The sequence below is a fragment of the Narcine bancroftii genome, chromosome 10, assembly GCF_036971445.1.
Source record: "Narcine bancroftii isolate sNarBan1 chromosome 10, sNarBan1.hap1, whole genome shotgun sequence".
Taxonomy (NCBI): Eukaryota; Metazoa; Chordata; class Chondrichthyes; order Torpediniformes; family Narcinidae; genus Narcine; species Narcine bancroftii.
In genome coordinates, this window is record NC_091478.1 from 39,562,307 (window position 1) to 39,578,828 (window position 16,522).

The following is a 16,522-nucleotide window of genomic DNA, read 5'->3' on the forward strand; positions in this document are numbered from 1 at the left end:
GGGTCTGACCAGGGTCCTATATAGGTGCAACATTGCCACTGGTTTTGAGTGTTCATGCCACAGAGAGTGGAATCAGCCACAGTTGGAACTGTAGGATGAGGGCAGAATTAGGCTCCTCGCGAAATTTTTCGTGATGTTGCTTGAGATTAAGCCCACTGACTGGAAATTAGTAAAGTACAAAGCTGCTCGTACTAACTTTAATGTTCTGTTCCGAGTGTTAACTCTATCACCAGGAGAGAAACAAAGAAAAACAAGTATAAGTGCCGAGCAATGAGGAGCGCGAGGAAAGTAGATGATGGTTGCGGATGTGGTAGCAGTTGACAATTGGCATTCAGCACTCCATCACTAAGCATACCCTTCCTCTGGTTCCAAAACCTGGCTGCAGAGGCTACCATTTACAAGATGGGTTAGGGTTAGAATTAGCAACTCGCCCAGCAGCCCACAATTTCCATCCATTGATGGGTATCAGCAGGTATTTAGCAGTTCCCTTCCAAACTATAATTTGGAAATAAAGCGCCATGCCTTCATGTTTGTTAGTCTAAATCAGTGGTTCTCAACCTTTCTCTTTCCACTCACATACCACTTTAAGTATTCCCTATGTCTTAGGTGCTCTATGATTAGTAAGGGATTGCTTAAGGGGGTATGTGGGTGGAAAGAAAAAGTTTGAAAAGCCCTGTTTTAATCGTACCTCATTGACTTGTCATATGCATGGGTTCATAACTCCAAAGGAAATGGGCCAATGACAATTTTTCTCAAGCAAAATATTTCAGTAACAATTGGGTCTAAAGCAGTGATTCTCACCCTTCCTTTCCCACTCACGTACCACCTTAAGCAATCCCTTACTAATCACAGAGCACCGATGGCATGGGGATTACTTAAAGTGGTATGTGAGTGGAAAGAAAAAGGTTGAGAACCACTGGTCTAAATCCTGGAACTCACTACTCAAGAGCATTGTTTTGCCAGAATGACTACTGCAGTTCAAGAAAGTGGCATACCAACATCTTCTCTCAGGCAATTAGGAATGGTGCCTGATTAAAACCATTTTGATGTTTAAGACAGGCCGTATGATTGCATAAAAATATGAGAAACTAAATCATGTTAAAATATATTTTTATGGTACAGACTGTTTTTTTTAAAATCCAGTACAGAGTTGATAACATGTTTAAATCTATTGTCCTATTATTGTCACCTCTCATTCAATGTCACTAAGAACAAAGAACTGTTTGTAGACTTTAGGAAAGGAAAACTAGATTTCTACAATCCAGTAATCATCATGGAATCTGAGACGGAGAAGGTCAGCAACTTTAAATTCTTGGGGGGTCATTACCTTGGAGGACCTGAACTGGGCCAATTACATTAATTCATTGTGAAGAAAGGAAGTTAGCCTGTCTACTTCCTCAAGGGGTTCGGTATGTCATTAGAAACCTTGGCAAACTTCTACAAGTGTGCTGACTGGCCTGGTATGGGAACACTAATACCTCTAAGTAAAAAAAAATCCTCAAAGGTTGGTGGACTCAGCCGAGTCCAACACAGGCAAACTCTCCCCATCATCGAGAACATCTACATGAAACATTGCAGTCGAAGTGGTGTCCCGCAGGGTCACCAGTATTGGGTCCACTACCTTTCACATCGTATATGTATGATTTAGCTGACAAAATTGATGGCTTTATGACCAGGTTTACAGATGAACAAAGAAAGGTGGAGGGGTGGGTTGTGTTGAAGAAGTAGGGAGTCTGTAGAAGGACTTGGATAGGTGGGGAGAATGGGCAAAGATGTGGCAGATGGAATACAGCGTAGGAAAGTGTATGGCCATTCACTTTAGTAGGAAGAATTAAGAAGGAGACTCTATTATTGAAGAGACAATTCAGAAAGCGGAGGGACTTGGGAGTCTTGGTGCAGGATTCCATTAAGGTTAATGCAGGTTGAGTCTGTAGAAAGGATGATAAATGTCTCACCCTTTTGTCTGGATGCCTGCAGATGTTTCTCCATACCTCGATGAAGGACTCAAGCCCAAAATGTTGGTTATATATTTTTACCTTTGCTACATCAAGGTCACTGGTGGACCTGCTGAGTTTCTCCAGCATTTACTGTTTTTACGATAAATGCAATGTTAGCATTTATTTTGAGAGGACTAGAATATAAAACCAAGGATGTAATGCTGAAGCTGTACAAAGTATTGGTCAGATCATATTTTGAGTATTCCAAGCAGTTTTGGGCTGCATATTTACAGAAGGATTTGCTGGTGTTGAGGCAGGTCCTGAGGAGGTTTACGAGAATGATCTCGGGGATGGGAGAGTGAATTAATGAGGGTTGTTTTATGGGTTTCGGCCTTTGTCTGCCGGAATTTAGAAGGATGAGAGGGGGTTATCATTGAAATATTCTGCATATTGAAAAGGTGGACATGGAGGAGTTTCAAATAGTGGATGTTCCTTTCGAGTGGAGGTGAGGAGAAATTTCTCGTAAATCACCGGAATATGTTGCCACAGTCGGCTGTGAAGGACAAGTCAGTGGGTATATTTAAAGCAGTGGTTGCTCAGTACAGGTCTGGTTCCCTGTATCCAAAGTTCTGAATACAGAAAAGATCCAAAAAGGAACTTTTTAAGCGCCGGTATGACGTCACAAGTTGAAAAAAATTCACCACCCGACTTGCCCACATGGGGCTCTCACTTTCTTTGGCATCCGTTTGATTACAGTAACAGTTTGAAAAGAATTAAAATTTTGCTTCTGGCCGGGAAGATGCCACATGGAGCTGGGTCGAAGTCTTCAGTATCGACTGCAGCCTGAGTTGGCGATGGTGACTCCATTTTCAACATCGGGTGTGGTTCTGTCCACATCAAAGAAGTTGCCTCAGGCTCCCGGGCAGGAACAGGGACCTCAGGCCCCCAGGAAGGAGCGGGGACTTGCAGCTCCCGGGCAGTAATGGGGACCTCAGGATCCCGGGCAGGAACAGGGACCTCAGGCTCCCAGGCAGGAGCGGGGACTTGCAGCTCCCAGGTAGGATTGGGACCTTGAGCTCCTGATCAGGGGCGGGGACCTCAGGCTCCGGGGCAGGAGTGGGACCGGCAGCAGTTGGGACGCGTTGGGGACTGGCGGCAGAAATCAAGTTTTTTTAAATTGTACTCATTATTTCTGCTTAAGGATATGAGCTGATACAAGGATCCTTGCTGATTCTGTGCTGTTTTTGGGTTTTTTTATGTTCTGAAAACTGAAAAAAAAAGCAAAAACGGAACAACGTCCAGTCCCAAGTGTTTTGGATACAGGGAACTGTCTTTTCTTTCTTTGGCTTGGCTTTGCGGACGAAGATTTATGGAGGGGGTAAATGTCCAGCTGCAGGCTCGTTTGTGGCTGACAAGTCCGATGCGGGACAGGCAGGCACGGTTGCAGCGGTTGCAAGGGATAATTTGTGGGTTGGGGTTGGGTGTGGGGTTTTTCCTCCTTTGTCTTTTGTCAGTGAGGTGGGCTCTGCGGTCTTCTTCAAAGGAGGTTGCTGCCCACCGAACTGTGAGGCGCCAAGATGCACGGTTTGAGGCGATATCAGCCCACTGGCAGTGGTCAATGTGGCAGGCACCAAGAGATATCTTTAGGCAGTCCTTGTACCTCTTCTTTGGTGCACCTCTGTCACGGTGGCCAGTGGAGAGCTCGCCATAGAACACGATCTTGGGAAGGCGATGGTCCTCCATTCTGGAGACGTGACCTAAAAACTTCGGCCATGTTTACTCTTTTAATGATTACATTGTGTAATGGCTTTAATTTCCATTAACAAGATGCTTTTATTTTATGACTGGTCTTATTCAGAAAATATTTGAATTTCCCAGCATTTAGAGAAAGCATTAGTTAATGTTTTGATGCAGCTTTCCAAAGCTCTTTGTTTTAATCTTTTGTTTCAGTTGTATTTATTTTCCCTTCTCCTAACTGAAGGTACAGTATCAGTAAATAAATGTTCCACTTTAATGCATCGCGGCCTAGATTTGGATAGTTGCCTGTTTCTAACAGTACACAGGCAGCTGTATTGTGCTAGTTTTCATTCTGGGTCAGTGTATTGCCAGTAAAAAAAAACTGGAGGGAGTGTTCAGCACCGGTTACAAATTTTTTTAAGTTGGTGCCCTTTGTAACATAGGTGAGACATTGTAACATCTTGATTGTTGACAAATTGATTTTGGGGAGCCACGTAAATTATAAAAGTTTGAAGCCATTGTTTTTGCCAACGAAGAGGGTGCTTCAGAATCTGTTTGTGACGGTTCTGGAGATAACTTGTGGCCCACATACCCCACTGAGAGCCAAGAATAAATAAAGGCTATGGCCTCAAATGCAAAACCATCCTTGATGTGAGCAGACTTGACCCCATCCCTGTTTGGACCACCCTTGTGAGAGGAGGTGAGAATGGCCTCAGGGAAGGTTTCACTGCTCCAGTTCTAAAACTCAGCAGTATGGAGCTGGGGCCATGAAACCACAACCTCTTTAACTTCCTCCTACCATGGTTGAAGATTTACTCCCCAAATCTAGAGGCAGAGATGACATGACCTTCACTGTTCACAACCAAAGGGGAAAGCAGGCAGCACCAGCTCGGCCTTTTTCCACTGTGATAAAATCTTTGACTCAGTCAGTCAGGAGATGCTGTGGTGCACAATGTCCAGAAAACCACCTTGAAAAGATGCACCAAACCACTTTGACTCCTATGAACCTCTGGCCCATTACATGAAGGAGCACTAAGAATCAAAAGCATCAGAAACAGACTGAAGCCCAGTGGAACTGGTGCATGGTGTAAATCATATTAGATGTGACACACCCATGCCACTCATCCCATTGCTGGTAGAGTCTTCAGGTCCCATCTTGGCCCTCTCAGCCTCCCTCAGCAGTTGCCAGAAACATTAGTGGACTCATAGATAACACAGAAGGTCTTCTAAGGATACAGTGGAATATTAATAAAGTAGATGGGGTCCAGATTCAAAACACTGAGTAACCATTTCTTCTCATTGATCATGTCTGACCTGTTGAATTCCTCCAAAAGTTATTTCTTTACATTAGCTAGAAAGTTGGACGGGGTGGTGGCAGATAGAATTTAATGCAGACAAGGTTATGCAGGTTGGGAAGTCAAATTCTGGCCAGACGTACTCCGAGTGGCAGGGGCCTAATGTTCAGAGGGAGTTTGAAGTGCAAGTCAACTGAACATGGTGGCACAGGTGAATTAGGCCTTTGTTTTGCATGACCTTAGGCATATCAGATTTGGGACATTATGTTGCAGGTGTTAGAAACATTGGCTAGGCCAGACTTGGAGTGTAGTGCAGAGTTCTGTGGTCATCACATGACAGGAGGATGTGGTAGTAAAAGCAAGAGTGCAGGAAAGATTCACCGAGCTGTTGACTAGATTGGAAGCCTGTAGGTTTAAGGAGAGATTGAATCACCTGGGTTTATTCTCATAGAAATGTAAGAAGCTGAGGTGTAACCTTATGGCAATTTATGAAATTATGAAGGGCGTAGATACAATAGATGGAGTCTTTTTCTCAGGGCGGGGTGGGGCGGGGGGTCTTGACCCAGAATCGTTTATGGTGAAAAGGGAGAAATTTAAAAAGAGATGAGAAGCAGATTTTTCACACAGAGCATGGAAAGAGGAAGCGGTAGTGGCGAATGTAGTTACAACGTTTAAAATGTTAAAGTTTGAAAGATATTTGGGGTAGGAAAGGTTTAGAGGAATATGGGCCAACACAGGCAGGTCGGATTGGCATGGGTGGGTATTATGATCAGCATGGACGAGTTGAGCTAAAATGGACCCTTTTCCTCGCTGTATGATTTATGACCATAGAATGTACCGAACTGGAGTTGAAGCAAGTTGCCCTTGATCCTGAGGATCTCCTAATATGCACCAAGATACAGTGAAAAGCCTTGTTTTGAGTGCTGTCCAGGCAAGTCAACTCATACAGCAGGTAGTACAATGGTAACAAACACTGTTCCCTCTAAGCTGTGCGGATGTTTTGCAACCAGCACACAAAGGAAATTAATGTGCACACAAAAGGTTAGTTACCTAAAATAATATAGTAATTAATAATTATACGTCTTGAAAATAATCTCTTAGCTACTGTTTCTGTCAGCTAGTTAGTTAATTTATTTTGACATTGCATCATATAAAAATAAAAAATACCCAATGATGAACCCAAGTAGTTCAAAGTATAGAATAAAATTTTAAGTAAATACATTACTTTGTAGAATGCCATCATACTTGTATTACATTAAAACATGCCAGTACAGTTTTATTGGCCATGAGAGATAGGCTGTGCCAAAATGATCTTGAAACAATTTCAAGTTTACATTTGCACAAGCATTCAGTGCGCACATTCTTTTGTCACAGGAAAACAAAATTGCACAACATAAGATTTCTTGCGCACACTGACTAATAAAAATTAGAGGGAACATTGGTAACAAATATACATACGCATAAATAAACAACTGTGCTGGGAGTAGTGTTAAATAAATCATATAATGCAGGGTACAGAGAATAGCACAATTGAGAACAGTGCCAGGGCATCATCTTTCACCAATGTGTGGTCCGTTCAAAGTCTGACAACAGCTGGAAACAGCCGAATCTGGAAGTTAGTGTTTTTCGCCTTGTACCCAATGGAGGGAGAAGGGAGTGCGACGGAGGTGGGATGGCCTTTAAAATATTGGCAGCTTTCCTGAGACAGTACAAGGAATAGGCAGAGTGAAAAGGAGGTTGATCTGTGTGATGGTCCAAACTACTTTTACGATTCATTGCAGTTTCTTGTGGTCTTGGACAGAGCGAAGAGAAGATGTCTGTGGAAATAGATATTAGGCCATGTTCAAGTTCATTTATGTTCATGTGTACCAGTATTGTGGCAGAAAACCAGTTAGACATCTGATACATAGTACAAGCAAGGCACAGTACAAAAGTGCAGATATACAAAGTGATCAGCTTGTAAGTAGCAAAGATAAGTGTTTTCCTATTTTGGAGGCCATTCAGGAGTCTAAAATAGTAGGAAAGATACTGTCTTTGAATCTAGTGTGCATGATCTCATACTCATGAATCAAGTTCCTAATAGGAGAGGGGCCAAGAAGATGTGGCTGGGGTAAGTCTTTTAATATGTTGTCTGCTTTTCCAAGGTAAGGGGAGTTACAGATGCAGTCACTGAAGGGGAGGGGATATGGATGATGACTTGAGCTATGTTAACAACACTCCGCAGCGTCTTGTGGTCTTGGATGAAGCAGTTCCCGTACCACACATTGATACACCCTAATAGGATGCTTTCAGTGGAGCATCTGTAAAAGTTAATTAGGACTTGCCAGTGTCACGGCAAACCTCCTCAGGCTTCTGAAGAAGTAGAGGTGCTGATGTGTTTTTTTGGTTATTGCATCACCAGGGTAAGTAAATGCAGGTGTTTACATCTAGGAACATATCTCCACCTTGTGACCATTTATGCAGACTGGGGAATGAGCTCCATCTCTTCCAGAAGTCTATAATCGGCTCCTTGATCATGCTGACATTGAGGGTGTTACCTTGTCACCAAGGCACAGATTTTTCTGTCTCCCTTCTGTGCCCTGACATGTCATTGCAGGAGACCACCCCTATGACAATGGTGTCATCTGCAAATTTATAGATGGAGTTGAGGCGGTGCTTAGCCATATATTTGTGGGTATACAGAGTATATAGGGGGTTAGGTGGGTACCCACAACCTTGTGGAGCCCTAAGGATAATTGTGGAGGATGTGCTGTCACCAATCCCCAATGATTGCACCCTGCCCGATAGAGAGTTGCAAATTTAGTCATGTCTTGAAGCCATGTCTTAAATTTGTCATTGCAAATCATCACGTGGTGGCAAAGGGAGGATAATCAACCTGCACAAAGTCCACTGCACAGTTTAACTTCCTTTTCCATCATTCTAATTTGCTTTTCACCTCTCTCTCCGCTCTCAGACATGCACATTTATTCTCCTTCCCTACTCCCTCAACTCTATCCTTTTCCATCCATTTTGTTCCCTTGTTATTCCTTCTCGCAACCAGTTGCTTTTCCTTACCCCTCCCCCTGCTCTTGTCAAGCTCCTCTGCTTCCCTCTCCTCTCTTAACTTTGCCTTTCTCCTCTTCCTCCTATGTTATTTGCCTAGAGGTCAGTGACTCGTGTAGTGCTGCAGGGATCTGTTCTGGGACCCCTGCTCTTTGTAATTTTTATAAATGACCTGGATGAAGAGGTGGAGGGATGGATCAGTAAGTTTGCAAATGAATCAAAGGTTGGAGGAGTGGTGGATGGAGCTGAAGATTTTTGACGGTTACCAGAGGATATAGACAGGATGCAAAGTTGGGCAGAAAAGTGGCAAATGATTTCAATCCGGATAAACGTGAGGTGATGCATTTTGGAAGGACAAAGCAAAAGACTGAGTACATGGTTAATGGTCAGTTACTTAAGAGTGTGGATGAAAAGAGGGACCTTGGGGTTCAAATCAATACATTCCTCAAGGTCGCCAGAAAGGTTGCTAGGATAGTTAAGAAGACCTATGGGATGCTGAGCTTCATTAATAGGGGGATTGAGTTCAGGAATAGAGAGGTCATGTTGCAACTCTACAAATCTCCAGTAAGACCGCACTAAGAGTATTGTGTTCAGTTCTGGACACCTGATATTTGGAAGGATTTGGAAGCTATGGAGAGGGAGATTTACCAGGATGTTGTCTGGATTGGGAAACAAGTCTTACCAGGCAAGGTTAGCAGAGCTGGGACTTTTTTCTTTGGAGTGTAGAAGGATGAAAGGAGAATTGTTAGAGGTCTACAAGATTATGAGAGGCATAGATAGGGTGGACAGCCAGCACCTGTTTCCCAGGGCAAGATCAGCAAACACTAGAGGACATATGTACAAAGTTAGGGGAGGGACTTTAGGGGAGACATCAGGGAAAAGTTTTTTTTGCACAAAGACTTGTGGGTGCCTGGAATACCTTGCCAGGGATGGTGGTGGTGGAGGCTGAAACATTGAGGGCATTTAAGAAAATCTTAGACAGGCACATGGATGAAAGGAGAATAGGGGCTTACAGGGTAGGGAGGGTTCAAAACTTTTTTTTTAAAGGAGTATATGGGTCGGCACAACATCGAAGACTGGAGGGCTTGTACTGTGCTGTAGTGTTCAATGTCATCTCTGCTTCACTGACCCACCACATGACTGAACCACTGTAGCCTGGCAGTTGCCCCATGTTCCAACTTAGCTCTGAGCTTTTGATTTCTTATTACAAGTGGGTGTTCCAGAGAGAGCGCATTGCCACACAAGCACTTCAAGGAAACGTCTGTCATTGCAACATTGCTTTCCTGGCAGCAAAATTGAAAGTAACAGTAAAGCGATGTCATTATGTTGTGAAAGCCTGATTACAAATAATCTAGTTAAACCTAAAGGCATCTCCACTTGTGGTTAATGTTCATTGCAAACTTCCACGAGTGAGACAGGAGGTTAAATTCAAAAATGCTGCAAAGGCACAGTTAGCCAATCAGCATCTGGTCTGAGTAAAGGATGGTAGTTGTTGTGGAAGAGGACATTCATTAGATGATTGAGTCTGATCTTGCCAGGGGTCTCTTCATTTCCACCCCCTGTCCAGCGCTATAAAGAGTGAAACAAGAAAGTCTGCAGATGTTGCGATTGCAGTCAATAGACACAATTGCTGGAGAAACTGAGCAGGTTCTGCTGTGCCTAGAGGAGGCAAAGATACGTAATCATCCTTTCAGGCCTGAGCCTCCTTGATGAAGGAGGGCATTTACAGTTCAATAAAGACGTGTGCTTCCTGGCTCATTACCAATAAAAATGTGCGTGCCTAAGATTTGGCATCATCGGCTTCTGCTTGTCGGATGATAGCTTTTACCACCCTGGCGGCTAGGAGAGCAATTCTTCTTAAATAGAAGGACCCCACTCCACCTACTATGCTTCATTGGTTTTATCGAACCGTGGCCTGTTTGAATTTAGAGAAAATTAGAAGTGCCACATTGATTCCTCTGTTAAACTTGAAGAAACGTGGCACCCATTCAGACAATATTTTCATATGATATCATTGCTAACGTCTTTTTCTGATTTTCTTTTTCCTGACACCATTAAGTTTGGGTGAGGACCAAGCTTCATATGTTCGATGAATGCTAATCTAAGGCTTCCAGTTTTTCTTTTTGTTTTCTTCTGTTAGATTAATATAGGGGGTTCTTTACTATAAAGCAACATTTTTTTTTCTTTGATTTGAGTACGGGGAGATGAAGATACTATTATTATTTACCAACTGTTGTACATTATAATCTTTTCAACCTTATTCTTCCCGTGCATTGCCTATTCTATGTTTTATATTAAAATCAATAAAAAGATCGAAAAAGAAAGAGACTTGGCATCATAATGTCAATAGTTTTACATTTTGTCTTTTCTTCTATAATACCCAAAGTATTAAATGTGTTGAGTTGTATGCACTGGGGACTATAAGCGTGGCATGCTACTGCTCAGACAAGCTCATAGAACAGAACCCATTCTTTGGATCTTCATGCTGATGTTAGCCCATGCAATAACATCGACTCATCAAGCATTGAGGATTGTGGTCCACTGTAACTCAACATTCACTGTATTCTCCGGGCCCTGTCACCCTCTCTGTCTACCACCCTGCCTTGCCCTCCAGCTCTTGGTGTACTTGAACCCTTTCCAAAGGGCAGCGTGTAATTTTAGTTTAAGGCTATCTTTGCATCGTCTTCCGTGCATTGTTAAGACAAATGAGCTCCTGAGAGCATTGCACCATTTCCTACTGAAACAAAAGAGATCCGTAGCCATGGTTTGGACTACCTTGTTAGAACACATTTGTAATGGGTATTGCAGTGTTGGTGATGTTTTATTTAGTAAGAGTTGTTTCCTACATTCTTAAATTCAATTTTAAATACTCTTAAAAGTTGCTTAAATTTAGACATTCAGCGTAGTAACTTCGGCCCACTTGCTGATGTCAGCCAATTATACCCAATGACCTGAAACTCTTGGTGTTTTTTGAATAGTGGGAGGAAACCGGAGCACCCGTAAGAAACCTATGCAGACACGAGGAGAATGTACAAACACCTTACCGACAGTGCTTTGAGAAATTGAGTTCCTCCACATCTGGCTCTAAATTATCCCCAACTTTCATCGCCCATTAACTGACTCTTGATTTCCCTTGTCAAACACCCCAGTCCCTCTCAATGGTCTGGCAACCATCACATGGGCTATTTATTGAAATGGTTGCAAGATTTTCAGAACTGGTGTTTGTGCTTTTAGCTGGTTATTGTATCTTTGGTAAGATTATCCCCTGCCTCTGACAGTAGATGGGGAGCTGGAGTTTGCCTATCTTGAGCAGTGATTGTGATAGCAGCTGCATTCAAGCAATTTGCATGGTATTTTCATCGGCTTTCACATCTTTCAACAGATTATGGCAGAAACAAGCACACAAATTGCATGGCCGTCCAAATTGAAGATCGGAGCCAAGTCCAAGAAAGGTAAGTGGCTTATAGACAGAGCTGAAAATGTCGGAATAGAATACACTGAAATGGTTTGCATGTCTACAGTACTCATTTTCTCGAAAAAGACTTCCATGTGTAGATTATGTTAAGAAATAGCCAAGTGCCATGAAATGTGCTTGTTCACTAGGACAATGAGATAGCCAAACCTCAAGACGGACAGTGACATGCATCAACTTCCTAACAAATGCGTGATTTTATACTTCAGACTCTGGCATGTTCGCTTGATTCACTCTTTACACTTTCATCTGCTGCTCATTATAATTAACAACTGTTTCCTGCAGACATACACTACTCTTCATTCCCCCCCCCCCCCCCCCCCCAACCCCTCACCTGTCCTTACCCTCAACTTTCTTCAGAGGTAAATGGGTTTGTGGTGTGGACCTGAATCTGGTTACAATACACCAATGGACGATCACAGGCAACTGCTGACATAAGCGTAATCCTGTTATTTCATGGCCCAGTGAGCCCCCTGGCAGTTGAGGACACATTAATACAAGATTTTCATAGCTTGAGTGGTAATGAACCTGGGAGTGAGCCGCAGAGTTCTGCCAAATGTAATAATAATATTTTGTGGTGGGCAGATGGAAATCATTGAGATACTATTGATCAGATGACTGAGTTGAGTGAAGTGTCACAAACATGTGAACAGCTGTTAGGGTCTTTGAATGCCCGGAGAGAATAGAGTCTTGCTGAAGAGCATTGTTTCTGCTCCTGCTTCTTGCCTTGAAGAAATCTGCCCATGAAGTTGCAGTGGCCTCAAAGCTCAGTGGTGTTATTTCCAAACACTGAGCTCCAGCAACAGTGATGTCATCAACCAGTGAAGCAGATAAACTCATTGAAGAACTTTCAAAGCCTAATTCATAATAACATTGCTTTTACCAAAGAGAGGTTTTATTTCAGATATGTATTGATTGTTACAGGAAACTATGGATAAACCGTATTTGGAGAAATCTAGAAATAGATGGGAAAGTAATTTAAATTATGTTATACCTCAAGAGGATTGGGAGGTTATGTGTCATGAAGGGGTAACTAAATTGACTAATGTAAGATTTGGTTTGGTTAATTATAATTTTTTGCATCAGTTATATTTGACTCCTGAGAAATTGAAAAAATACGGATTTAATAATTCGGATCTTTGTTTTAGATGTGGGTTAAGTACTGGAACTTTTTTGCATGTAGTTTGGTCCTGCGACAGGGTACAATCATTTTGGGAAAAAGTTAGGCTGGTTTTGGAGAAATTATTTAAAATTAAATTACCATTAGATCCAGAGATTTTTTTTGTTGGGTTATATGGTTTCTTTGACTGGTTTGGGGGTTGGATAAGTTTCAGATAGCATTTGTACGTTTGGCGTTATCTGTGGCACGAAAACGTGTAGCAATTACTTGGAAAGACAATATAGAGATTAATATAGCACATTGGCATAATGAATTGAGATCTTGTATGTATATGGAGAAAATAACATATAACTTGCATGATAATTATTCTTTTTTTGTTAAAATGTGGTCACCTTATTTAGAATATATGGGTTTGGAAGTATTTTAAAATATTGTATATGTTTTATGGTTTTTTTTTTGGCTCCCCTTAGGGGGGATGGCTGAGGGGGGGGGGAGGGAGGGAGGGTGGTTTACCATTATTTGTGTTGTATAAAAATTTTTTTTTGATTGGTATTGATTTTATATGGTTTTTAAAAGTTTTAAGTAAAGTTTTTAAAAAAAAGATCTCTCAAAGCAAGGAAGCCAGGGAGTGAGGAGTACAACTTTTAACATTTTAAATGTTTTTATCAAGTTCAAGTTTATTATCTCCTCTGATTGTAGTGCAACCCAACAAAACAGTGTTCTCCAGTCCTCAGTGCAAAAAGATGCAAAAACCCTTACATACATATGCAATATGTATTTACATAATACTAAAAAAATGTTGTCTGATACATAAATAGTAGAGTCTCAGAGGGTTTGTCTGAGCAGTTCATTTAAGTTGTTCAGCAGCCTCATTGCCCATGGGAAGAAACTGTTTCTCAGCCTGGCGGTTCTGACTCTGATACTCCTGGATCTCCTTCCTGACGGGAGTAGGTGGAAGATGCTGTGTGCAGAGTGGAAAGGAACCTCAGTGATTTTGCAGGGGGTTTTGTGGGGTGAAGGGAGACCCCAGAGATGCTCTCTGCTGCTCTTATGGTCCTGTGGATGGGCCTCCAATCCAATGCTGCAACAGCAATCCATACCATTCCGTGATGTAGGCGGCCAGGAGACTCTCGAAAAGAGCTCCTGTAGAAAGTCCAAACAAAGGTATCATCAATCTTAAGACAAAGACAAAGCATCATTATTTTTTTAAGTGGCCAGTTTTGAAGTAATTAACTGACAATATAAACATTTAAAATGACAGCCAAGGAAGGGATAAGAAGTAATTCCACCCAGTGCAACAGAGTGTACCATTTTCATCTTGTATGTTATTTTCTGTAGTTTACTGACATTCACAAGAGTGCAGCCCCACCCCATCATTACCGAAGGCAGCATAATGTAGAAACGTAAGGCATCCCTAGATGTACCAGGAGTGAGCACGTGGAAAGAGAGTTGGGATGGTTAGGGGTGTGAAGCAGTTAATGGTACTGAAGACACTGGCGACCAGGAAGGGCTGTGAGCCATAATGGCAGTCTGACCAGGTGCAGTTCTATTGGCTGGAAGTTTGATTGACGAGCTTTAAGCAGGAAGAGAGGAGAGAGATTATGACATAATAACGGGTTCATAGAGGTTGGTAGGCAAAAGAAAATGTGCGGATGCAATTGAAGAATGCGGAATTGTCACGATATGCTTTATTCAGCTGGAGATAAGGGAGATTTAGGAACTGATGTGAAAAGATTGAGTGGTTGGATCCGAGATGGGAAGTTTCAAGGGAGCAAGGGTTGAACCTCACAATTAAGGTTAAGTTTTAATTACAGTGTAGCTGTTCTGTTGGTTTAATGCAATAAAACAAATGTCACTGGAAACTCAGTGAGCAAGCTTAACGCCACAAAACTTTTATGCATCAGGTAGTTACTTAAGTAGAAACAACAGCTTCTCAATCCCAACTCTCAATGCTTATTGAATTATTTGCCAAGCATTAATTACCAGTGTAAATCCTCCAAATGACAAATTATTTGTCATCAGTAAAATCTATTTATTGAACCTATGATTCATTTCCAAGAACCAAAGGAAAAATTAATATTATTTTTCTGCTAATGTCGATTTAAGTGCCATGCATCTGTTTAAGTAACTTTGAGGTATTTGTGGCTTAAGAGTCCATGACAGCCCTTTTATTCCTCAAGGTATGTAAATAGTCAATTGGCAATGATCAGATGACAATTTGTTTTCAACTTGTAAATATAGAGCAGTGAAAATAATGTCTTATCATTCATTCAACTGAAGTTGTAGCTCTTGCCTTGTAGGGATGGAAATGTCAGCAAATGTAGAGTTCTAAACTTTCCTTTTTCTCCAACCTTATCCCCTCCGTTCACCCTTCTTTCCACCATTCCCACCTACTATCTAACCCCCTATCGTCTCAGCCTTTCTCATACCCCCCCCCTCCCCTTTACAGAGTTGATATCTCTACTCCCACTTTAGTCTCAGTAAAGGCCCTGACCCGAAACGTTCAACTGGCCATTTTCTACCTTTGGAGGTGGCCTGACCTTTTGAGTTCCTCAGCAGCTCATTCCATGCTCAGCATTCCAGCAGTGCATCCGTGGAAGGCAAGAGGCAGAGGAAAGATTATGGCCCGACTGTCAGTGGATGCTGCCTGAGCCGCTGGGTTCCTTTGGCATTTTGTGTGTTGCTTCATTTTTATCCTTCTTTCTTCCCTTTGCATTGACTTTGCATCATATAACAAACAACAGACTGCACAGTTAGCTGAGAGGGTGGCACTGTTAGTGTAGTGGTTTGCACAATGCTATTGCAGCGCCAGCCACCTGGGTTCAAATCCAGGGCACTCTGTATGCAGTTTGTATTTTCTCCCCCTGTCTGTCTGTGTGGGCTTTCTCTGGGTGCTATGGTTTCCTCCCAACATTCAAAACATTCCTGAGTTGTAGGTCAATTGGGTGTAATTGGGCAGTATGGGCTCATGGGCCAAAAGGGCCTGTTACTGTGCTGTATGTCCATATTTTAAAAATGTATAAATTTTAAAAGTATCTTAATTTATTTTACTCTATTGCTGTTTTATTCTATCAGAGAAATTCCCTTCATTCTACCATCTCTGTCTTCCCTGCTTCCCAGGCAAAATTGTTTGTCTCTTTTTCCGTTTTGATGAAGGATCCAGATCTCACTGTTTCTCTTTCTACAAATGCTGTCTGAACAGTTAAGTTTTTCCAATATGTTCTGCTTTACTTCTGATTTCCTGTAGCCTGAAATTTCTTTTATTAAAAGTCTCAAAGGGCTAGCTCTCAATTTAACATCGCATTCCCATGTTGTGGATTCCCCACCATGTCAAATAACCTCTCTGGATCTCCACCATCATATCTTTTCATCATTTTAGCTGCCCTTCAGACTTCTGAGCATACTGACGTACATTACGCAAAAGGGCTGGAGAAACTCAGCAGGTCATGCAGCAGCCTTGGAAATCAAAAGAGCAGTCGATGATTCGACCTGCAGTCAGCACACGTATCTCACCACAAAACCCTGCGATCTATACTGAAGGACTCTGATATGTTCTGTGGGACAGTGTTTCAAATTTTCAAGGCTCTTTGTTCTGACAAAGAGTTTTATGATTTCACTCATAATTGGTGAGACATTCGGATATGAGCTGTACTCCTGAGTATTTGTAGAAAGAAATGAGATTGCATGACAAGAATGGATCAGGTAAATGCAGAGAGTCTTTTGCCCAGAGAAGGGGAATCAGTAAACAGAGGACACAGGTTTGTGGTGGGAGAAATTTAACAGGAATCTGAGGGGTGTTTTTTTTACACACAGAGATTGATGGGTGTAGGCAGTGGGCTGCCTGAGGAGGATATTGCGGCAGATACTAATGCAAACTTTAAGGAAAACTATCAGGAAGATGTGCAGATAGGATGGGTTG

The 16,522-nt window shown here is 42.1% G+C and overlaps 1 protein-coding gene across 5 annotated transcripts in view; it reads left to right on the plus strand.

Annotated features, from left to right (window-relative positions):
* Positions 1-16,522, plus strand: part of LOC138744475 (protein bicaudal C homolog 1-like) — a 284,405-nt gene that overhangs the window by 144,461 nt on the left and 123,422 nt on the right. For 3 of the 5 annotated variants that reach the window (XM_069900687.1, XM_069900689.1, XM_069900688.1), the window contains one exon: positions 11,394-11,463. In XM_069900687.1, coding sequence (XP_069756788.1) covers positions 11,394-11,463 — 70 coding nt within the window. The other 2 variants (XM_069900690.1, XM_069900692.1) reach the window with 2 other exon arrangements.